At 42.0% G+C, this 23,841-nt stretch overlaps 1 protein-coding gene across 6 annotated transcripts in view; it reads left to right on the top strand.

The window, feature by feature from the left end:
• MTSS1 (MTSS I-BAR domain containing 1) overlaps nt 1-23,841 on the top strand; it is a 180,549-nt gene that overhangs the window by 23,674 nt on the left and 133,034 nt on the right. For all 6 annotated transcript variants that reach the window (XM_058443919.1, XM_058443920.1, XM_032760387.1 and 3 more), the window contains exons 2-3: nt 1,047-1,108; nt 5,612-5,685. In XM_058443919.1, coding sequence (XP_058299902.1) covers nt 1,047-1,108; nt 5,612-5,685 — 136 coding nt within the window. The remainder of the gene's footprint in view (nt 1-1,046; nt 1,109-5,611; nt 5,686-23,841) is intronic.

Genomic DNA, 23,841 nt, shown 5'->3' with positions numbered 1-23,841 from the left:
TTGGCCTCCCAAAGTGCTGGAATTACAGCTGTGAGTCATGGTGCCTGGCCCTTAGTTCTGTACTTAAATGATCAGTGCCAAATACCACTTCTCAGCCCATTGTTTTCCCCTTTCTGGGTTGATTTTGAGTCACCTCTTGGTTGGTGGGCTGTGTGATCTTAATATAAATGTAACATGTGTAGGAAGGGAGACGTCGGTCCCTGCCTGCTTTGCCCTGTCAGACTTGCACCTGCAGATTTGAGTTTGTGTCTGTGCACCACACTTAGAGGAAGAGTAGAGAGACATGGCGAGTGTCTCTGGGATGCAGTCAGGGTGTGAAGCAGGGTCCCGGGGAGAAGTGGGGTTGGATGTGAAACTGGATTTTGAAAAGACTTCCATGTGGAAGCAGGATTACTGATCTTAACTGAGGGCTCCCAGAGGTTAGAACTAGAACTGCATGAACATCAAGGACAGGGTGACTGATAATAGGCTGGGAAGATGATGAGTTCCCTGTTAGCTGAAGTGTGTTGGGGAACCACCTGTTGCTATACTGTCCCTAGGTGTTGGGCTTAAGCCATCAGCTGAGCTGCTGCATTAGGTAATTTTTCAATCTTGAGATTCTGATAGTCTAATTAATGCTTTCTGTAACCACCTGTCCTGGGGAAGAGCCCCAACCACTCTGGTTCCCTCCTTTGTGTTGTTTGGGGCAAGGGGAGAACAGCCAGGGCCATGGTTCATGAACAAGTGGTTCAGGGTGGAGCTTTAAATGTTCTGTACACCTTAAATTTGGACCCACCGTCTACCAACTCAAAAGTGTGTGTGTTAGATTCTGCCAAACTTGTTCAGTTGATGTTTGTAGTATTTACAAGATTATAGGAACTGAGCACATTCCAAACTGATTCCTGAGCCAAAACATGTGTACAGAATCCAGGAAACGTATCGCAGACCTGCAAAGGAAGAGAACATACACAGATTGTTCCCTGCGTGATTGGAATTGGGTGTTCTGTTAATGTAGTAATCAGATGTCTATCGCAGTGTGACTTACTGATGTCTTTGATTTGTTGCAGGGGAGCTATCCAGTTTGGGAAGATTTCATAAACAAAGCAGGAAAGCTTCAGTCCCAGCTTCGGTAAGTAGAAACACGTGTTCTACAGGAAAAGGGCAACATCCTCAGACAAGGATGGGGTGGGACAGACCAAAATGCAGATTGATTAGGGTTGATTCAGGAAGTGCTACAGATAGGGAAGCCTGTGCTGGGTTCTGATTGGAGCGTGATCACCTGTAGCCATATATCCTGGGCCCTGATTCCCATATGTAAAATGTGACTCATTCATGTCTGCTTTGCCTCCTTCCATAGGAATTTTGAGAGTCAAATGAGGTAGGTACTATATGTAAGGTAGCAACGGGTAACATTTATGTATTGCTTGCTATGTGCCAGGCATTTGTTAACTTGTTTAAATCTCATAACCCTATGAGGTACATACCATTATTATCCCCATTTTACTGATGAGGAAACTGAGGCACAGCAAAGTTAAATAACTTACCCATAGTCACATCACTACTAAATGGCAGAGCAAGGATTTGAACTTAGGCTCTCTGGCTCTAGAGTCCATGTTCTCCTCCATTCTGCTTACTGCCTCTCCACATATAGAGTTTAAAACCTTGTGTTGGCCAGGTGTGGTGGCTTACGCCTGTAATCCCAGTACTTTGGGAGGCCCAGGCGGGCAGATCACAAGGTCAGGAGTTCGAGACCAGTCTGGCCAACATGGCGAAATCCCATCTCTACTAAAAATACAAAAATTAGCTGGGCATGGTGACGGGTGCCTGTAATCCCAGCTACTTGGGAGGCTGAGGCAGGAGAATCACTTGAATCCAGGAGGCGGAGGTTGCAGTGAGCTGAGATTGTGCCTTTGCACTCTAGCCTGGGTGACAAGAGCAAGAGTCCGCCTCAAAAGAAAATAATAAAATAAAATAAAACCTTGTGTTGACTATTGTATAATTCCATTTACATGAACTATCTAGCAAAAGCATATCTTTAGAGAGACGTTGATCATTGGTTGCTTGGGGATAGGGTGAAAAAGGAGAGTGAGAAGTGGGTAAGACATCTTTTGGGGTGGTGGAAATGTTCTAAAATTGGATTGTGGTGATGATTGTACAACTCCAAATTTACTAAAAATCATGGACTCATACCCTGAAAAAGGGTGTATTTTATGGTATGTAAATTATGCCTCTGTAAAGCTGCCTAAACAAGATCCAGTGCTGAGCTCTAAGGGGCCGTGATTGCCTAGTCTCGTGCTTGTTCATATATCATGTGATATGAAATAGAAAATACGCTGGCATCTTGTTAAAGCTCTACCCTTTTAAATCATTGTGGTGAAGGGATACAATTTCACTTAGTGGGTGCTTCATGAAGGATAGGACATTTTAAAAAGAAATTATTTTGATGGTCCTGGTTCATGGCATGTAGGGGATGACATTGGTTGGTTTGGATGGAGGAAGATGGTTCAGAGAGCAGGGCAGGAGCTATGTGGACGGACAGAGAGGTGGGAGAGGGATGATGTGATGCTCTCGGGCCTTTGCCTGTGGACACCAGGGGTCACTGCCCAGAGTGTTAGCCATAGGACTGGAGGGTCCATGGTGCCCTATAGACTAAAGAGCTCGGGAAGGGTGGGTCTTTTTTATTTCATTCCTTCAGCTTTTTTTGGGGCCTGGGATTTCCATCCATGAACTGGAGCCTCAGATGGACAGTGAACTTGGAATACTGCACCTTCCCCAGTTGTCAAGTCCTGTGCTTAAGCTCTGCTTAAGCTCTTGTAATTACTTTCTACTGGATCAGATCCTACCTCGCCTGCTCAGGATTCAGGGCTCCTCACCTGAGTCCTTCACCAGCCTCACCTTATTTAGCTGTATCTACTCCCACCTCCATGTCTGCCATGATTACCATTTATTTTAGGTAGCTTCATCTCCATCCTGTGGGAGGTCTCCTCCTGTAGTAATACAGTAAAACATTTAAATATATTTCCCCCTACTTTTTTAAGATTCAGCCTCATTTAACTGTCTGGCAGCCTTTCGGGGTAGACTAAGAAAATTGTTATCTTCCCCTTTTATCAGTGAGGATCTTGAAGCTTAAAGTAATGAACAGATCAGCTGTCTTAAACATATAAAGTAAAATTTAAAGTAATCTTAACCTATCCCTACTGGTACAGGATACATTTTATATTATTAAACAATATTTTGTCCTGAAGGCAGGGACCATTTCTTTATTTTGTTAAACTAATAGTACAGGGCTGGGAGCAATATAGGGGCTTATGCACATGGTTTAATTGTGTATATTAGAGAAAGGATGAAGTTTAGATTGCAGAAGAGGCATAGAAGCCTTGGTATATTTAAGCTGAATCACTCCTCTGTGTTTCTGTTGGTTACAAGTTTGCTCTGCCCCATCAGAGAGGGCCAAGATGTCTTGTGACTACGTCAGACAGTGAAATATGACTGCCATTTAAAAGCCTCAAAATTGATCACCACCCTAATTTTCAGTGGAGCCCTGGTGACCATGTAATATGCAAGACACTTCTTCGGCTGGTTCATTAAATTTGGATGATTGGCATTGAGTTGGATGGGAATAAATCCAGCCATTGTGTCAGATATTAATTGTAAATCAGAACGAGCTATTTATAAATCCCAAGATGTTTGATAAAGCTAATTTTTCCAGCGTTTGTGTTTGATGTCAACTCTTTAAAAAATATGCCTCAAAGTGGTTTTGTGTACGTATATGTCATTATTTTTAAAAATTTTGAGCAGAATGTTTTCTTGCTGTACTGGAAAATAACAGGCCTCATTTTGAAGTCTGGCTCTAAGGGACTGTTGCCTAGATTTTCCCAGGAACTACTTCCAGCACCTTCCAGGAACCTTTTGTTTCAAAACTACTGTTGCTGATGTTTAAAGGCCATTCCTTTCCCTTTTTCTTTCTTTTCTCTTTCTTTTTGAGAGAGGGTATTGCTCTGTCACCTAGGCTGGAGTACAGTGGTGCAGCCATGGCTCACTGCACCCTTGACCTCCTGGGCTCAAGTGATCATCCCGTCTCAGCCTTCTGAGTAGCTGGGACTACAGGCATGCACCACCGTGCCCAGCTAATTTAAAAACAATTTTTTTTTTTTTTTTTTTGTAGAGAATGGAGTCTTAGTATGTTGCCCAGGCTGGTCTCAAACTCCTGAGCTCAAGTGATCCTCCCACCTCAGCTTTCCAAAGTGCTGGGATTACAGGCATGAGCCACTACAGCTGGTTTCATTTTTCTCTATTTTGAAATCTTCCCTTTCTAGTCCTTATTGTTATTCTTCCTTCAGCAACTTTGCATCCTTAAGAACGCTCAGTAAAGACTGGAGTTATATAAGAAATACTTGAAAATTAACACTTAGTTACAAGTTTGATTGTAAATTCCTTGAATTCTAGTTCTGGGGCTTGTTTGTGTGGAATCTGTGGCGCTGGCTTGGAGTGTTGACTACACTGAATGATGCCTTAGGTCATGACTCTTGGAACCAGTAGACCACAGAGGGCTCAAGGCATCCCATGGTGTCCAAAAAAATATTAAGAACCCAGAATAATTTCTAGGACATAAATGACTATAGTACCTTCTCCCCATTCTCAGCTTGTAGGAATTTGGAAGATTTGGTTGAAATAGTGTCCTAAGGTTGAAACAGTAGTATCGTAGTTTCATTATAACTAGGATCTAGTGAGAAAAGCCACACGGCCATGGTCTTGTCTTATAGTGGGTCAAGCCCAAGCCTGTGAGTCATGAGACTAGGATACTTGTCCCAGCTCTAGTATGAACTAGGGCTGTATTTGTGGCCTTGTATTTGTGGCCTCAGTTTTCCTATTCCTAAAACGAATTGCTTGAGCTACATGATCTATCTCCCAGATTCCTTCCCCCAACCGATGTGCATATATATATATTGCTTTCCTACTCCAAAATTAATTTCACCTCTACCACTTACATTTTTTAATGTTTTATTTTGTCTTTTAGGTAGAAATGCCTCTGTTTTCCTCCTGTACAAAATTTTGCCTGGTAATAGGTTTTTTTTTTTTTTTTGGAGACAGAGTCTTGCTCTGTCACCTAGGCTGGAGTGCAGTGGCGCGATCTCGGCTCACTGCAACCTCTGCCTCCTGGGCTCAAGCGATTCTCCTGCCTCAGCCTCCCGAGTAGGTGGGATTATAGGTGCGCACCACTACGCCTGGCTAATTTTTTGTATTTTTACTAGACACGGGGTTTCACCATCTTGGCCAGGTTGATCTTGAACTCCTGATCTCAAGTAATCCACCCACCTCAGCCTCCCAAAGTGCCGGGAATACAGGCGTGAGCCACCACGCCTGGCCCTGGTAATAGTTTTATACAGTCGGGTGAAATGGAATGGGAAGGGCTACTAATGTTTATTGATTAGCACCAAATGAGCTGGATATTATTCGGGTGGAGTACTTGGAAAAAAGCAGGTTCAGCAAGCCAATGGTTGTCCATGCTCAGTTGAGTTATTTCTGGAGTAAGGTTCCATGTACTCCTTAGGAGAGGTTTTAGGCCTTAAGCTGTAATGAATTTGCTAGAGAGAGACATTCCTCATGCTTTTGTTATCTGTTTGCATTTTAGGACAACAGTAGTAGCAGCAGCTGCCTTCTTGGATGCCTTTCAGAAAGTGGCTGACATGGCCACCAACACACGTGGTAAGCAGATGGAGGCTGACTCCCAGCGTTAACTGCATTCAGCGCGTGGGCTCTCCCCTTTGGGTGGCTGCACAAGAAGATGCAGCTTAAGTTATCAGAGCTGAGCTGACTCATATTTTCCCATTTTTTAAAACTCTGTGGGATTCCACTTATTAGAAGTTGCAACTAGTTTTCCAGATAATAAAGCACATGTGAAGAAGAGTGAAGAAGAATGAAAAAGGAAGAAAATGAACCACCGTTTCTGCACGAGTTGGCTTGATGGGTTCTTTGATCACTTTAATGACGTGCTGGTTGTTGAACCTTGACCTGTGCCTTTGGTTGCAATTTGCGTTTTCCTCCTTACGTGGGTTTTCCTTGTTTCCTCGTGGAATGGGAAGCAGTAGGGATGATTGGATAGACCATTTTTCTGAGTTTCCATAAAATGAGGAACCCTTTTAAAATAAGGATCTCATTGTGTTGTATCTATTTATGTGTCCCTCATATTTGACCGCAAACCTGTTGAGCTACAGACTATGACTTATTCATGTTTGAACCCCCAAAACATAGTGCCTAGAACATAGGAGATATTTAAAGTATGTTTATTAAATCAATGAAAAAAATTTAATGGCTTCGGCAAGTACTGAATCATATAAAGGTTATTCATAACATGTGAAAAGTATAAAAAGAAAATAAATACCCCCATATGCCTGACCGTCCTTAGAAATGCAACATTATGGTCGGGCGCGGTGGGTCATGCCTGTAATCCCAGCACTTTGGGAGGCCAAAGCAAGAGATCCGAGGTGGATCACTTGAGGTCAGGAGTTTGAGACCAGCCTGGCCAACATGGTGAAACCCCATATCTACTAAAAATACAAAAATTAGCTGGGTATGGTGGCATGTGCCTGTAATTCCAGCTATTTGGGAAGCTGAGGCATGACAGTTGCTTGAATCCAGGAGGCAGAGGTTGCAGTGAGCCCAGATCGCACCACTGCACTCCAGCCTGGGCAACAGTGAGTGAAACTCTGTCTCAAAAAAAAAAAGAAAAGCAACACATGCAACATTACCAGTAACAGACAATTCCCCTATTCAAAGGGAGGAGGGTGATTTCCTTTTCATTGCAATGCAGCTACTCTCTCCTGCCTCTTACTTTGCCTTGTCTTTCTGAGTCTTCTTCTTGTACCGGCAGCTATAGGCCTGTTCTTTTCATTGTCGTGGTGACACTGGAAAATTTGGGTTGTAGGGCAAATGTTGGGGACTGCTCCCAGGCACATGAAAGTTTCTCCGAACCACCTGATGGGTACCTTCAGTGCAATGATACTCATTCATCACAGGTGCTTAATTAAATATTTGAATGAATTTGCAGCAAGAACACTTCTGATTCATTGAACAAACTCCTTTTATTTCAGGCACTATCATGGGACCACAAAAAGCAATATGACTGTCCTTGTCCTGGAGGGGCTTACAATTGAGTGGGGAAAATGAAAAGTATAAATAAAGAATTTCAACATAGAAATTATATGTTTGGTATGGTAATAGTTGTAGAACAAAGTGCTAGGGGAATATAGAAAAGTGAGCAATTAACTCAGGGAGTGAAGGAGGTTTTCCTAGGGGAGGTAATATTTCTCCTCATTTCCAGGATGCCAACAGGGTTTTACAGCGTTCCCTTGGAGAATGTGACAGAGAAATTAGAACCATGGTTTCTGCATCCAGTGTGTCAGCTTGGTGTGGATCTTAACCAGTATCTTTTTAAAAGTCCTTTAAAAAAATTATTCCATAGCTTATGTGTGTCTGTTATAGAAACTTGAGAAAATACAACCGTAAAGAAGAACTTAATATGCAAACCATTGCAGGGCCGATAGTATTGCATTTTATATTTTCTTCTACTTCAGCAGTATCTGGAACTGACTTGGCAGCCATATTGATATCTTTCTGTAATAGCCATCAGTATAGGGTTTTTTTTTTTTTTTTGAGACAGAATCTCACTCTCTCAGGCTGGAGTGCAATGGCGCAATCTTGGCTCACTGCAACCTCTGCCTCCCCAGATTCAAGCAATTCTCCTGCCTCAGCCTCCCGTGTAGCTGGGATTACAGGCATGTTCCACCACGCCCAACTAATTTTTGTATTTTTAGTAGAGATGGGGTTTCACCATGTTAGCCAGGCTAGTCTCCAACTCCTGACCTCAGGTGATCTGCCTGCCTCAGCCTCCTATAGTGCTGGGATTACAGGCGTGAGCCACCGTGCCTGGCCCAGAATATGTCTTTTTTTTAAAGCTTCTCTACTGTTTTAAGGAACTTAGATATCTGGCATTGCATGTTTGAGGCTCTGTGATAATAATGTTTTTATATTTTAATGTTTAATTCTTGGATGGATCCTATAGATGGACTGGAAAGAGATTCCCAGATTGTCCATACGTTCCTGTAGTGGGAACCTGGGATTTTGAAGATGCTGCTCCCGGAATGGTTCTTGGCGGGACACTGGAGGGCCTGGAAATTGTCATCTTTGAAGGGAAGAAAAACAGCCATTATTTGTGCAAAAAGAAACCAAAGAGCCTCACTGCAGAAGTGATGGAGGTAGAGTAGGAGTTTGGAGGTGATGTATTTCACCAAAGGCAAATAATTTCATAGTGAACAAACCCCTGCTTTGACTTTTTTTTTTTTTTTTTTTTTGAGACAGAGTCTTGCTCTTGTCACCCAGGCTGGAATGCAATGGCACGATCTCAGCTCACTGCAACCTTTGCCTCTCGGGTTCAAGTGATTATCCTGCCTCAGCCTCCCAAGTAGCTGGGATTACAGGCACCCACCATCACGCCCAGCTAATTTTTGTATTTTTAATAGAGATAGGGTTTCGTCATGTTGGCCAGACTGGTCTCGAACTCACGATCTACCCGCCTCAGCCTTCCAAAGTACTAGGATTACAGGCGTGAGCCACCACACCCGTCTGCTTTGACATATTTTTAGACCAGGGGATTTCAGATCATTTTTAGTGATGCCAGGATACTTTCTGTTTAAAATCCATATGTACTACTATTTTCATTGAATGTGGGAGTGTGAGAACTCTCAAATGACCTAAAAGTATATGGGTGATAGAAAGAAAGTATATTTTACAGAGATAAGAGAAACTTGAATGTCCTTCTTAGTAAGTGTCAGAAGTGATTGTTATTAATTTTTACTTAAAAATTTAAAAAATAGAACATGCTCTTTAGTTTAAAAAATTGAAATAAGTAGGCTGGGCACGGTGGCTCACACTTGTAATCCCAGCATTTGGGAGGCCGAGGCGGGTGGATTACCTGAGGTCAGGAGTTCAAGACTACCCTGACCAACATGTTGAAATCCTGTCTCTACTAAAAATATAAAAATTAGCCAGGCGTAGGGGCAGGCACCTGTAATCCCAGCTACCTGGGAGGCTGAGGCAGGAGAATCGCTTGAACTCGGGAGGTGGAGGTTGCAGTGAGCCGAGATTGCGCCGCTGCACTCCAGACTGGGCGACAGAGCAAGACTCTTTGTTCAAAAAAAAAAAATTGAAATAAGTATATAAAGTAAAATTTATCCTCCCCACTTCCCCACCCCTCCTGGGAATTGGGTTTAGTGTCATTTACAGATGTTTTTGCACATATAAACAAACATGCCTGGGAGGAAAAAAAAAAAACACTAGTTTTCCACAATATGTGGAATGACACATGGAATAAAATATACCTGTGTGACGTTTTTCAGAAGGTAGCCCCTAAGAAACATTGTTCTGTGCTTTTTACTGCATAGTATATTATAGCTATCTTTCCAGTACCTATAAGTCCACCTGATTCTTTCTAGCGGCCAAATGGAATTTCTGAATATAGCACTGTCTGAATATAGCACAATTGAGTCATTATTCTCTTGATAGATATTTAGGTTATCTCCAGGTATTTGCTACTACAAGCTCTGAGGCAATTAATGCCCATGTATATATCCTTTTGGAGTCCTGCAAGTGATCTATTTTTAATGATGTATGGATCACTAAGGAAATGATAAACAGTAAAAAGTGCTTCAAGCTGTTTTGGTCAGCAGCAAATAAATTTGGGCTTAGAGTTGGTGTAGGCCGTGACTCTAACAGAGTTTGTGGTTTGATATCTACCTTCTCCAGAAAGAATATCCTTGGTCACTCCCTTGCTTAGAGCCTTTACATGTATTTTTTTTTTTTTTTTTTTAGTCCCTCTTGATGGAAGTGGTAGGAGGGAATTGCAGTTATTATTAAGTGCATCTCTTCTGGGCAAGTGCCCAGCATTTCAAGCTAGCAGATTGCTCTGGTTTCCAAAATATTAGCATCTCATATTGTTTCCAAAAGGAAACAGCTCTGAGTGGTCTTTGTCCTTTATAGGAAATCTTTTGCACTAGCTATTAATACAATTTACTTAGGAAAAACTTTGAATACCTGTCACTATAAGGGCAAAATCAATCTAGTTGTTATGTACCTATTGTTAAACAGAATGTGGAAATATGTTAGAACTTAATTGCTTTCTTTTTTTTAAATGAAAGTGTGTAAGTGGATATTATAATGTGTATATTTGGGTTAATAATTAAACTATAATGGAATTTCAGTTTATTAGCACTAGGCGCAGTTCCATATTTTGTTGATTTTAGACTCTGGATGAATATACAATTTGTTTTCAATATGAAAGTACCATTTCTGTATTATTGAACACAAAGAATTGGTTTCTAGGTATCTAGTAGATGTGGAACCTGAGACTTTGTGGAGCAGGGTCTCTGCTTCCTTCATATCCGTAATGGATCAGCACGTGGCTATCACAGGAGCTGAGAAATGTTTGAACTGAGTGGCATGCATTTGTCTGGGCTACTTAAAAAAATAAGAAAAGGAAAATTAAGGAAATTAAGAAAAATATGATAAGTACCTACCACATAGGCTGTGGTGAGAACAAAAAGACTTAATACACATAAACCACTCAGAACAGAGCCCAGGCCATGGTACACATTCAGTAAAGGCTAGTTATCCTGATTTTCAGTCTTAAAATCATGCCTACTTTTTAGGGTAACAAATTAAAGATTCTGGACATTAAAGATGATCTAGTCTGCCTGGGATCCATTTCCTTCCTTCCGAGAATCTGAAATGCCTTCCTCAGACATTGGATGTATTATCATCTAAACTTCCCTGAGATAGCTGTTCAAAACCATAAAAGTAATTACAGAGGCAGATGAAAATGAGAGTCACACAACACTGCTCTTCAAAGGCCCTTGCTGACACAAGCAGATGGCACAGTGGCCAGGATGGGCCAGTGCTGACTAAGAGGGAGTGTGTCATCTGCTCCGTACTCCGCGCAAGTCCCTGATATGTAAGGGCATAGGCTTACAGGTGTACGAATTTTATTCCCCATTTTGATCATGAATGCATTAAAAAAAATCTGTGTAGCACAAAATATAATCTACGTAGTTGACATAACAAAAGTCTATATGCGGTAGTTAGAATAACAACTAGCTTGGGATCTGGGATGCGTAGGTTTGACTTCGTGGCTTTGCAGCTATGTGACCTTGAGTAAATATTTCCCTTCTCTGGGCTTCCATTTTCCCACCTATAAAGGGCCTAGGAGCCTAGATGATCACAAGTAATTTTTTTTTGGCTCTAATATTCTATGATTTTAAATCTTGCCTTGGTTCTCATTAACTATAAATGAAGTTGGACAGTGTAAATTTCCTTTTCTATATTATCTTTAGAGCTTCCAATTTTTGCTCTGAGTACAAAGGAAGTGGAGGAAGCAAGATTAAGCCAAAGATAATGGAGAGAGAAGGTTAGAAGAGAAAAGGGAAAATTACAGATGGGTATTTGGGTTGAGGCCCCCTCTCAGATTTGGAGTGTGTGCGGGAGGAAGGCAGGTGGACGTCGGATCTTCTATGACAAGCATCGAAGGCTGGGCCATCAGACATGCGCTTTAATCAGTGAGTCTGGATCGCCGAGGTTGGTGAAGTATGTTGGTGAAGAAAATTGCTGATGGCTTAGTTCTTACAAATGTGTTACACGTTTGCAGTACAGATTTTGGTAAATGCCATGGTCTCCAGGTCTGGCATTAGGCATCACAGTCACTCAAGAAGTTCACTTTAAGGGACAGATTTCAAGGCCCTGCCAGTCCCATGGAATCAGAGTAACTGGGTGAGACCCAAGAATCTCCAGTTTTGAAAAGCTTTCCAGGAGATCTTGCTCTACAGTGAGGTATGTTTGTGCTGTCCCGTAAAGCCTCTTGCCATCTTGCCATAACCCACCTGTCCAATGACATCTTCCTGCCCATGGCCGGCAACTGCACCCACAAAGAACTGCTCACTGTTTTCTGAAACCCTTAAAACCCTTGATCCCTATCCGCTGGCACAAGTGCATTCCAGGCCCAGAATGTCCTTTCCAGCTCTCCCCTTCTTCACCCTGTTTGTATGCTTGAGGATCTGCTGCTTGTCTCCCAGGGGTTCAAGAGCTGTATCACTTGTGAGACCTTTGTCTTCCCTCAGGAAGTAAACTGAGTCCTTGCTCAGGGCCTCAGGGGACATGCTGGGATCAGAGGATTCCCCGAGCTGTGCTGTCACTATCTTCCCCACCAGATTGCAGACACCTCTAACAGGACCTGCTCCTTTCTGAGGAGCTCACTTTCCCAGATGCTGAGTATCTGGCCTTCAGCAGGATGCAGACCCGTCTGCTGAATGAATGACTGCGCGTGCACAGCAGCTTCCACTTTCATGCAGCCCTCATGGATCCTGGTGGGAAGCCCGTCAGTTCTCGAGCAAGGGGCTGTTGGGATGGGGTCTTGGCAGGATTCCTCCCTGGAGTTCAGAATTTGAATCTTGGTGACCCCTCCCTGAGGTCAAGTCTCTGGTGCAAGGGACGGCTGGGTAGAAGGCACCCACCCTGCTTCATGGATGGAGTGGAGGAGGGGAGGGGATCTTCCCTCTGAGGGGAGAAGGTGCTGGGTTGTTTGGGTTCTCAGCTGGGTTGTTTCCTGGCTCCAGCCAGACTGCTCTTGTTTGCTCCTGAGTTTTATTTTAACCAGATTGTTTAATTGAGACTTCACTAGCCTTTAACTTCTGGATTGCCTTTGGTGTTCAAGCCCAGAACTCTTTCATGTAATTAGAGTCTTACTATTTCTACCTAGCAAACTTTTTTTTTCTTTTTTTAAAAAGATTGATGCATCCACATGTTATGGGGGCAGATATGATACTTTGATAAATTCATATAATGTGTAAAGTTCAAATCATTTGAGAGGCCGAGGTAGGGGGATCACTTGATGTCAGGAGTTTGAGACCAGCCTGGTCAACATGGTGAGATTCTGGTTCTACTACAAATACAAAAAAATTAGCTGAGCTTGGTGGCGGGCCTCTAATTCCAGCTACTCGGGAGGCTGAGGCATGACAATCACTTGAACTTAGGAGTCGGAGGTTGCAATGAGCCGAGATCATGCCACTGCACTCCAGCCTGGGTAATAGAGTGAGACTCTGTCTCAAAAAAAAAAAAAAAAAAAATCAAATCAGGGTAATTGGGATATCTATCACCTGAAATATTTGTCTTCTTATTGCTACCTAGCAAACTCTTTAGCCTCAAACTGAAAACAATTTTTTTTTTTCAAATTAAAAACGTCATATAAAAGGCCCTTCTTGTAGGTCTGGAACTGAAAATTCTTTGAATGTAGTCAAATTTCTTCATTTGATTAAAAATAAAAAGGTGTATCGGCCGGATGGGGTGGCTCACGTCAGTAATCCCAGCACTTTGGGAGGCCAAGATGGGTGGATCACGAGGTCAGGAGTTCGAGACCAGCCTGGCCAATATGGTGAAACCCCATCTCTACTAAAAATACCAAAATTACCTGGGTGTGCTGGCAGGCACCTGTAGTCCCATCTACCTGGGAGGCAGAGGTTGCAGTGAACCAAGATTGTACCATTGTACTCCAGCCTGGGTGACAGAGCAAGACTTGGTCTCAAAAAAAATAAAAAACTCTTGAAACCATCTAAACCGTATATATGTGTGTGTGTTTGTGTACACATATGTATGTATGTGTATCCATACACTTTTTATATTGAACACTTTTTATAATCTCAATCTTACATAAAGTACAAATAAAATCTATAAAAATGATTGATATTTATAATAATAGGCAACATAGCTAAAAACTGTGGTTATTATGTAAGCATAGCTTCAAGATAAATTTTCCAGCTCCTAAACCCTCCTATACACAGATTTTAGAGCTGCCATTGCCCTAGTGGGAGGTGATGTAAAAAATATTATTTTAAATGGGTTTGTAAATGTACATTCTGCTTTTGGTTTCATCATTTTGGTGTTTTTCCACCTCAATTTGTCCTGCGTCATTTTAATTTGTTAGCACAATATATTTAGTCATATATATCTGCTATGAATAAAACATCTTTTTAAAAATGGCGCAGGCATGTGAAGTTTGTCTTACTATTCTCCATTTTTTTAAAGCTGTCATTTTTTGGGATGTGCTTTCTGTGAAACTTCAGACTTTGTGTTGAGCCCAGGACAGTAGGGTGTCATGCATTTTTAGCATTTTTACAACTCATACTATACATAAGGACTAGAAATAACAAATGAATCTGTATATTTATAGAGAGTGTTTTTATTTTATAAATTTTTAAAAATACCTTGTTTTTGATGTTTTTCAGTTGATGGAGTTATGGTTGTTTATGTGTTTGATTATTTTGATGGGCAAGTGCGTATATTTAGGAGATTTGTAACCATGAGCCTAGCATTACTGCTGATAAAACGAATCCCTCCTTTCTAATCCCATTGCTCCTTTTTTCTTGATGTAAAAACTGATGCCTGATGACAGCAGTGTTCCCCATTTGAAAAGTGGCCTTTTATTATTGATCTTTGGTTGGGTAGCAACAGTTGCCAGAGAGAATTGTTCATTGTGGTCAACCAGTGCTCCTGCCTCAGTCGTGTTTTGCTTTTAACCGTGTCTTCCTGGAATGACACTTGAAAGGGCAGTTATCATATGTTAGCCCAGAATGAACTCACCGGAATCCCACGTTTACCAAAACATATCCTGGATCCCCAGGGCAGGATGTCACCAGAATTCTATAACCCTCCAGCAGGGATAGTGAGGGATATCAGAATTCCACACCCAAGCATGTTTGTCTGTCCTGCTCAGGATTGTCTTACCCCTAACAGAGAGAAATTCTTGCTCCATTCAATGGGGTTTCCCCATTAGACTTTAGTGTATTTCCCCAGATAATACTTGAATTACATCTGGATGCGTGTGTGCTGTTCTCTGTCTAACCTCGACAGCCCTCATCAATGCCGGTGAATTATGTGTTGGTGGCGGCGGCGGTGGGAACAGAGGCAGTGGGGAGGAAGGTCCAAGCTTGGAGAGGATGTGTGTTTTTATGGGTGACTGAGTTGATTTGTGTGCAGCATGGTTATTTGTGTTGTTAGGCAGTTTACATAATAAAGTGGTTTACTCAGCAGTTCCCCACTTCCAGCTAACAGAGCCACCGTGCATTTTGTATACAAGCACTGACAATTCTCCCCTCTTCTCCTCCCCCACCTCTTTCCATCCTAGTTCTTGCCTTTGCTTCCCATAGATTGGCTTTTTGTTTTGGCTTAATAACTAATATCCCACCTCATCCCCACTGCCACACACACACACCTTGTAGTCACTTTTGGTAAAATATTAACATTCATGAAAGAATGCAGTTATTTTAGTTCATGCAGATGAAGCAAAGAATTTTTTTTTTTTTTTTTTTTGAGATGGAGTTGCACTCTTGTTGCCCAGGCTGGAGTGCAATGGTGCGATCTTGGCTCACTGCAACCTCCATCTCCCGGGTTCAAGGGACTGTCCTGCCTCATCCTCCCGAGTAGCTGGGATTACAGGCATGTGCCACCACACCCAGCTAATTTTTGTATTTTTAGTAGAGACGGGGTTTCTCCATGTTGGTCAGGCTGGTCTCGAACTCCCGACCTCAGGTGATCCGCCTGCCTCAGCCTCCCAAAATGCTGGGGTTACAGGCGTGAGCCACCATGCCCAGCCAATAAATTTTTTTTTTTAATGCTGTCTTGTGGAGAATCATTTGCCATAGAGCTATGAACTTGGTTTGGTCTGCTCTGCCCATCTCAGATAAAAATAACCATCTGGAATGTAAATGTGAACTTGAAGACACTTGAAGTTGTCAAACTAGTATTTTTCTAGGACGGGTCTGTTTGGTCAGACCACATAGATGCCTCCTCTGTGCTCCCTCTGAAAAAGTCTCAGCTAGAAAACACGCACAAAATGTGAAAGCTAGTTGAAACTAAAATTTTCATTTTAACCTGCGCTTGTGTCCTCTGCTGTAGTAAAAGTGTTGTTACCAGAAAATAACTCAAGGAATAGTTATAGAATACTAAAAAGGTCTTCTGTCACCGAGAATTTGGCAGTGAATTCTCCTGACTCATTTTAAAGAAATTTGATTTGTATACACTACTTTAAGAAAGCTTAAAGTGAGAACTACTTGGAAATTTTTTTTTTTTTAAGTAACTATCTGGCCTTTCATTTTTGAGAAGATACAGGATTTTTTTTTCTTCTGCTCACCTAGTATCTAGTGCAACCTTTTCGTTTTTACTGGAGACACTGAGTCTCAGTGAAGTCATCTGTCCGAGGTCACACAGCTAGGAAGAAGGAGAGTGGGGATTCTAGCCTTGGGTTTTCTATTGCGTGATTTCCCTTAAAAACCACCTAAGCAGTTGTTGGCTCTGTCTTCTTGGTTTCATGGTGAGGGAGTTCAAGGAGGACATGGCATATCATAGGTTGTGAAAAAAATCTCTGTTCTCTGCTCTCAGCCGGTGATTGTTTACAGACATTTTGGTTTGCTTGTTTGTTAATAAGAAACCCGTGGTCATCTGGTTTCCAAAGCAGCTCTCTGCTTCCATTCTGGTTCTTCCTTTTTCTGCAGAAGATATTTTTGTTTTCTTTTAGCTCTTTGGAAGGGGGGAGGCTATTTTTGCTTACATTTTAATCATTTGTTTCATTTGACATAAGCTTCTTAACTGTGAGAATAATGAGGCTTCAATTCATCTACATTGCCTTCAATTCATCTACATGCACACATACACACATACACACACACATATACACATACACACAACATACACATGTACACACACAACATAGACATGCACACACATACAACATACACATGTACACACACATATAACACACACATACACACAACATACAGACATGTACACATGTACACACATACACATACATTCACAACATACACGTACACACATATATACACACACATACAAACGTACACACATACACACAACATACACAACATACACATACAGACACATGCATATATACACACAACATACACATATGCACATACATACACACGCACACATGTACGCACATACACACAAATACACGTTTTTTGATTCCCAAATATTTACAATTGCCATGGAACTCTTATTTCTAGTAAAAGACACTGCTGTGGTAATCTGCAGCACTTCCTGCTGTGTGTGCTAGGGCCCAGGGATCTCGGTTACCATGGAAACTAATATCCAGCCGCCCGGGTGGTACTTCCCTTTAGAGCCGCATTTGAGCGCGTTTCACAGTTCAATACAATGCTGCTGCTTCCTGCCTTTAAAATCAGGAAAGGGGGCAAAGCTGATTGATTACAAGTAAAATGAAAAAATACTGTTTCTGCTAAGACAGAAAGGGACCTTTAATACGCGCCCTTTTAATGTGATTGTCAGAAGTAGGACAGTGCACAGTTTCTCAAAGATGGCCAAAGGATCTGATAAAATACAAAAGAGTTGTGGAGGCGATAGTAAACATTCTTCTTCCTGTGCTGCTGATCCACAGGCTTCTCTTTGAGAATGACTGGCCTGCGAGGCTGACAAGGGCGTTTACCCGCTGACTCTGGTGGAGTCCATTTGGTTCACCAGAAGGGCTTGAGGGCAGACAAAAGACCTTGAGCTCTCTACGTGTGCCAGTCATCCTGTGTTTCCTGACCCCTGTCTCTCTCAGAACCCACTCACAGAACCAGATCCGAGAGCCTGGGAGAGCTTGCCGGGATTTCAGCCCTTGATTTGCCACTTAAGCACGTGATTGCCATCTGTGCTTGCTTAAAGGCGGATGCTGATTAGGAGAGTGATACTTCATTTGGATAACACGATTTAAGCCCAAGTGCAAGAGGTGTTGCTTGTGCTGGAACTGCAGGAAATATGAGCCATGTAAACACACCACCCAATCTCCTGCAGTGGTTCAGGTGGTCCTACCGGTCACTGACTACAGTATGTCTGTGTGGGACATGACAGTGATCCCAAGCCCTGGTTTCCATGCAGGTATATGGACTCCTGCTTAATGAGATTGAAGGATAGTAATTGCCTCCACCCTTATTTAGATGATGCCCATCGCTCTGGCGTTTGTGTTTTCAAATGTTTTGGAAAAAGCGAGTGCCGGGAGAGTGTGAGCTCAGTCCAGCCTCGGTCTTGAGCATTGACTGTGGGTCCTCTGCTGTTGGGGCTCTTGACTCGCCCGCCAGCTGCCTTATCTCAGGTTGAGAAAGGTAGTGGGAACCCCATTTTGCAAATGAGGAAACTCTTGGTGACTTGAAGTCACCTGGTTAAAACGGCACACAACTTTGAAGCTGCGTGCCATTTTAACCCCAAGTGTGCCAGACACATTTCTGGAGAGTATATCTTGTGTGTGAGGCTCCAGTACCACGTTCTTCCCACCTCGGGGATCAGTTTATGGAAACACCTCAGAATTGAGACCAGGGCTTCTCAATCTGTGATTTGGGGCTGGATAAATATTAGTTGTGAGGGGCGTGCTGTGCATTGTAGGTTGCTTAGCAGCATTCTCGGCCTCTACCGCCGACCTCAGTTGTGAAAACCAAAAATGTGTATTGAGATCGGCCCTGGTTGAGAACCACCAAGCTAGACCTATTTGGGTTTTGTTGCGCAATTTAATGGAACTATGGCTATGCCTTTTTTGAGGCAGTTGTAGCCAGCTTGGTTCATTGAAGCTAGGTTTTAAATCATTCATAACTAAGTTATGATGTTAGGAATTGGACAGTCCGTGCATTGTTTCATCTGCAAAACGACTTCTCTGCCAAGTTGCACGTATACAACTCTGTGACGAGTCCACATCTTACTAAAAAAAGACTGCTTCCTTTTTACCAAAAGGTCATTTCCCAGAGTGAAAATACGCATGTTTTTTGTTGTTGTTTTCAGAAGATTAAGTCAAATGAGAATAGGAATGGGGTGAATAGAACGCTTGAGTTCCCATTCGTGTCGCGCTGCCTGTGTGATGGAGAGAGGGCTCAGCGAGGCGGAGCCGGATCGGGAGGTGGCTGCAGGTCCCCTCTGCCTGCTCACAGCTGTGTGGCCCTGTGTGGGTCAGTACAGCCGGAAACACCTCAATTTCGTTGTCTATGAGATGACAGTCAGGTCTGCCATACCTGCCTGTCAGGGTGACGGTGGAGGTCAAATGAAGTCATAGTTGTGAAAGCATTTTATAAATTGTAAAGCCCAGGCAGCTGTGATGAGAGGTCGTGGTGCTTCTGTGACTTGGGACTTCTGGGGTCCCTGGCCACCTTCCGACTGCTGGCTCCTTGGTCACTTAGAGACGTGGTGCTCACGTGGGTTCCGCCTTTGCCCCGCGTGGCCTGTCCCCTCCCACTTGTCTGTCTCCAACTTCTGCCGCTGTTTGGGATCCAGTTCAGTCCTTGTTTTCTCCTGAATGTCTTCTTCTGGCATTTTAAAAGTATTTTTTATAATTATTATTTTAAACAAATATTTTTAAGTATATGTATAATTATAATGATTGTTAGTTTATTGTGTGATTTGTGATTAGATTTGGGGGATGAATGGTGTCTTGAATGAATGTGGGGTTTTTGGCTGTCTCCCCAGTACATGCCCTAGGTGTGTTGAATATGTCATTCTCTCCTGCATCACACACACTTGGAATGCCTTCTCCCTTCCCTCACCGGCAGACTCTGACTTACCCTCCAAGGTTATCTCAGGCGGTCTCTCCTCCAGGACACCTTTCCTCCTTGAGGGGCTTGGGATGCCCCCTGAGAGCTCTGCCCAGAATCTGGGCTTCGCTGTCGTATCACTGTACTGTACGTTACCTGTTCCCTGGTCTGGAGATTCTCCCACCTTGGCTTCCCAAAGTGCTGGGATTACAGGCATGGGTCACTGCCTCCAGGCTCCTTTCTTTAATTTTTTTCTCATTGAGGTGAAATTCATATAACATAAAACTAATCATTTTTAAGTGAACAGCTTAGTGACGGTTTGGACATTTGTGCAGTGCTGTGTGACACCACCTCATCTAATTCCAAAACATTTTCATTACCACGAAAGAAAGCTCTGTACCAGGATGATGAAAAGGTTCTGGAGATGGAGGTGGTGATGGTTACATTAACAATGTGAATATACTTAATGTCCCTGGATTGTATATTTAGAAACAGTTAATTAAAATAGTGAATTTCTTGTTTTTTATTTATTTATTTATTTATTTATTTACCATGAGAAAAACACACAAAAATCCCATACTCATTAAGCAGTTACTCCCTGTCCCCACCCTTCCCAGCCTCTGGCAGTGTTTTGTGTTTTATCATGACAGCCTTAGCCCCTAACATAGTAGGGGCCAAATAAATCTTCTTTGAATGAATGGAATGAGTTTCTACTTGAACACACATTTGTTTATCTATCTAATGCCTACGTGATGAGCAAAGTTATCTTTAAGGACATTTCTTTGAAATGTTTCACTAGCATTTGTTCAAGGGGGTATCTACTTATCTGCCAGCATCTCCACAGACATGCCTCTTAAACCAAACCTAACTTTGTAGCTTATCTGTGCCCCCCTTCATTATCTTTAGTTGACATTTGGGGCCAGTGATGGAACCCGGTGGTATCTGTCTGGCACACTCACAAACAAAGTGTTATTAAATCTCTCAAATACATGTAGCAGGTCAAATATATGCCTTTTCTTAGGATGTTGAAGTTTTCGATTGCTGCTTTTATGAGGGAGAAGGAAAATCTACCCATCCTTTTAGAAATGAACGTTCCTAATCTCATTGCTTCCTTGAAACATGGCTGCCTTGTTGTTCATTCTTTTCTTTATGCTTGCAACTCACAAAATCTTGTTCTTTTCTGTTGCTCTATAATTTATAAAACCGTACTGCAGTTGGCTTGGATAGAATTTACTTAGGCATAGTTGAGCCTTTAGATTTTCCTTCTGGCATGGACAAAAGCGTCATTAATTATGAATATGAATTCCTTTGCAAAATGACAAGATTGAACATTTCCTCATGCCAGTAACCCAGCTGTCTCATTCTGATGTGCAACAAAGACTTTTTAGAGATTGTTTTTAATGGCCATGGTATCAGACACTAAAAAATAAGAAGCCGAAAGGAATGCAAAGTAGCTTACGGTTCATCTTTGTCTAGATAAAAAGAAATAACGAAAGGTTTTTGCTATCCTGTGGCTGTCTTTACTCTGATGGTACATTTGCAATCTCCAAGTTTTGGCCGTGGCTGCAAACCAAATGGTTGTGCTGCTCTGCTGTTGTCAGATACAAGATTCTATTTGTTCAGATGATCAGTATTTGAGAATCCTATGGCCCAGGTCACTTTTTCGCTCTCCTTGGTTTGATAATGGAAATGGGAGTGGTGTCAGAGCCCCCACCACGTGGGTCCCGGCTTGTTATGGCCTCACCACCATCCACTTGGTAACTTCTCTTATTGACACAGGAAGAGGCTGCAACTGGGCTCCGATTCCAGAGCCTGGAGGCTTTTAACTGATGTATTATGGGGTCTTGGTCCTGAGTGTGTCTGCTCAGCCATCGGTTGACCATCTCAGTAAGATGGTTTCTGATGTTTCCACCCGCCCTGTGTCTTGACAGATTTGCAGCCAGATTCAGATATGGCAGTGGGCTCCTTTGTGTTGGAAAGGTTGTGTTGTTCCACTCCGTCTGTCTGGATGCTTCCTAGGGCATGTCCCACCTCTGGCCTCCAGTTGGGGTTTTCTAGTCTGGAGACAGACCTGTGTTTCTGAGTTCCTTTCCAGGGTGTCAGAGAAGCCGGCACTCTTGGAAATTCCCTACTAAGTTTAGATCCTTGCATGTGCATATATCTATATAAATGTGTATATATCTATTTAAATGTGTACATATCTATATGTGTATATACATATATATACATATATACATATATACATATATATACATATATACATATATACATATATACATATATATACATATATATATATACATATATACATATATGTATATATATATGTATAATATATACATATATGTATATATATACATATTTACATATATGTATATATAAAACATATATACATATATGTATATATACATATATACATATATGTATATATATGCATATATACATATATGTATATATATACATATATACATATATGTATATATATGTATATATACATATATGTATATATATATACATATATACATATATGTATATATATGTATATATACATATATGTATATATATACATATATATACATATATGTATATATATACATATATATATATACATAAAGCTAGCATTTGATAGTGTACTGCAGGCTATTGTAAGACTTTGTTTCTGTTCACAATTCCTTGAATGAGGATTTTGGGGTCATTGTTTTTCTTCCATTTTTTAAATTTCATTTTTGTAAAATCATGGGCTGCTTCCTTTTTAACCAAATGTTAAACATTACACATTAAACTTTAAAACATTTGTGTATAAGAAACTTTTTTTCTTGTTTTTTGCTTACTTTAAATGGAAGTGCTGTCATATTAAACATCAGGTTTAAATCACATGGAAATAAAATGGGGCCAGACAGTTGAATGTACTGTCATTTCACTACTTTAGGAAACATCAGGAGAGGAACCAACATGGTCTGAAAAGGTCATAGATTGGGGAAGGAAGGGCTGGGATGACCATTTGTCAGTGTTCAAAAAGCAAGACAAAATGGTTATGCCTGGTTCAGAGCCCATCCATTTTTGTTTTCTTCAAGAAAGTGGTTAGAAATGTGTTTTGGTTTCAGAAAAGCCCTGGTTTTCTTTGATGTTTAGTATAAATTTGGCTTGAAATGCCATATCCCATCATCATCATACGTAGGCATGTGCTTTTTGTGTGTGCTGTAAGGACAATGTCTACACTGGGTCATTTCCCTCGCCACCCAGTTTCCCTTCGTTGAAGTAGGAGCTGCTGTTTCAGTTAGCTGCCCTGAGCTGGCCTTGCAGTTAGCCACTGGCCCATTCAGCAGCCTGATCTCCCCTTGGTGACTCCAGGCTTCCTTCTGCATCATGAGAGCCAAACCGGCCACTTTAGCCTCCTGTCTACTGTATTCTCACCCTGCAGGAATGGAGGCTGTAGGCTAGAGCCTGCCTGTTCCGTGAGGCTCAGATCCGAAGGCTTACTCTCTTGGAATGGGGCCTCTCTCCTGTCTCTGTGCCGCCTCTCACACCTGTGCCCTTGTGCACTGATGGATTATTTGCCCGAGGTGAAGAGGAAGCGTTGAAGAGATAGCCGTGTTAGTTTTGGATTCCAGCTACTTTGCTGCTGATGGTTGTGCAACCTCCGGGGACCTGCTTTTTAGCAAATAGGGCTGAGCACAGCCTGGGGGAGGCTGCCGAAGATGGGGGTGGGCACACGTTGATGGCTGGTGTCCCCACCCTGCTCTGACTTCACTTAAAAACATCCCCAAAATGGCTTTAGCGTAAAATGGAAAAGATGGTAAATTATTCTGGTGTGAGGGCTACCCTGTTGTTAGAGTTAAGAAATTGGGTGGCTGCTGTTTAAGAACCTTTGATTTGAGTTGAATCCCAGCCTGCACTCTTTTGCAGTGTGACCTTTGGGAAGTTGCCTTAACCTCTGTGTACCTGTTTTCTCATCTGTAAATTGGATGTGATAATAGCACCTTTGTAGGCTGTGTGTGGAGTCTTTGAGAAGGTGTATAAAGAGCTTTCAGTGCCTGGTTCATAGTAGCCTTCAATTGTTAGCTCATATGAATCAGGAAAGCTAGTATTTATCAGCACATACAAATGTGTCAGGCACTATGCTCTGGGCTTCGTATCAAATATAGTAATCTTTATAGAGAGCAGTTTTGTTTTTATTTTGTTTTGTTTTGTTGAGACGGCGTTGTTTTGCTCTTCTCACTGAGGCTGGAGTGCAATG

This window comes from Hylobates moloch, unplaced genomic scaffold, assembly GCF_009828535.3.
Source record: "Hylobates moloch isolate HMO894 unplaced genomic scaffold, HMol_V3 SCAFFOLD_9, whole genome shotgun sequence".
Classification (NCBI taxonomy): domain Eukaryota; kingdom Metazoa; phylum Chordata; class Mammalia; order Primates; family Hylobatidae; genus Hylobates; species Hylobates moloch.
The sequence above is the reverse complement of the archived record's forward strand: the minus strand, read 5'-3'. Positions and strand labels throughout refer to the sequence as shown.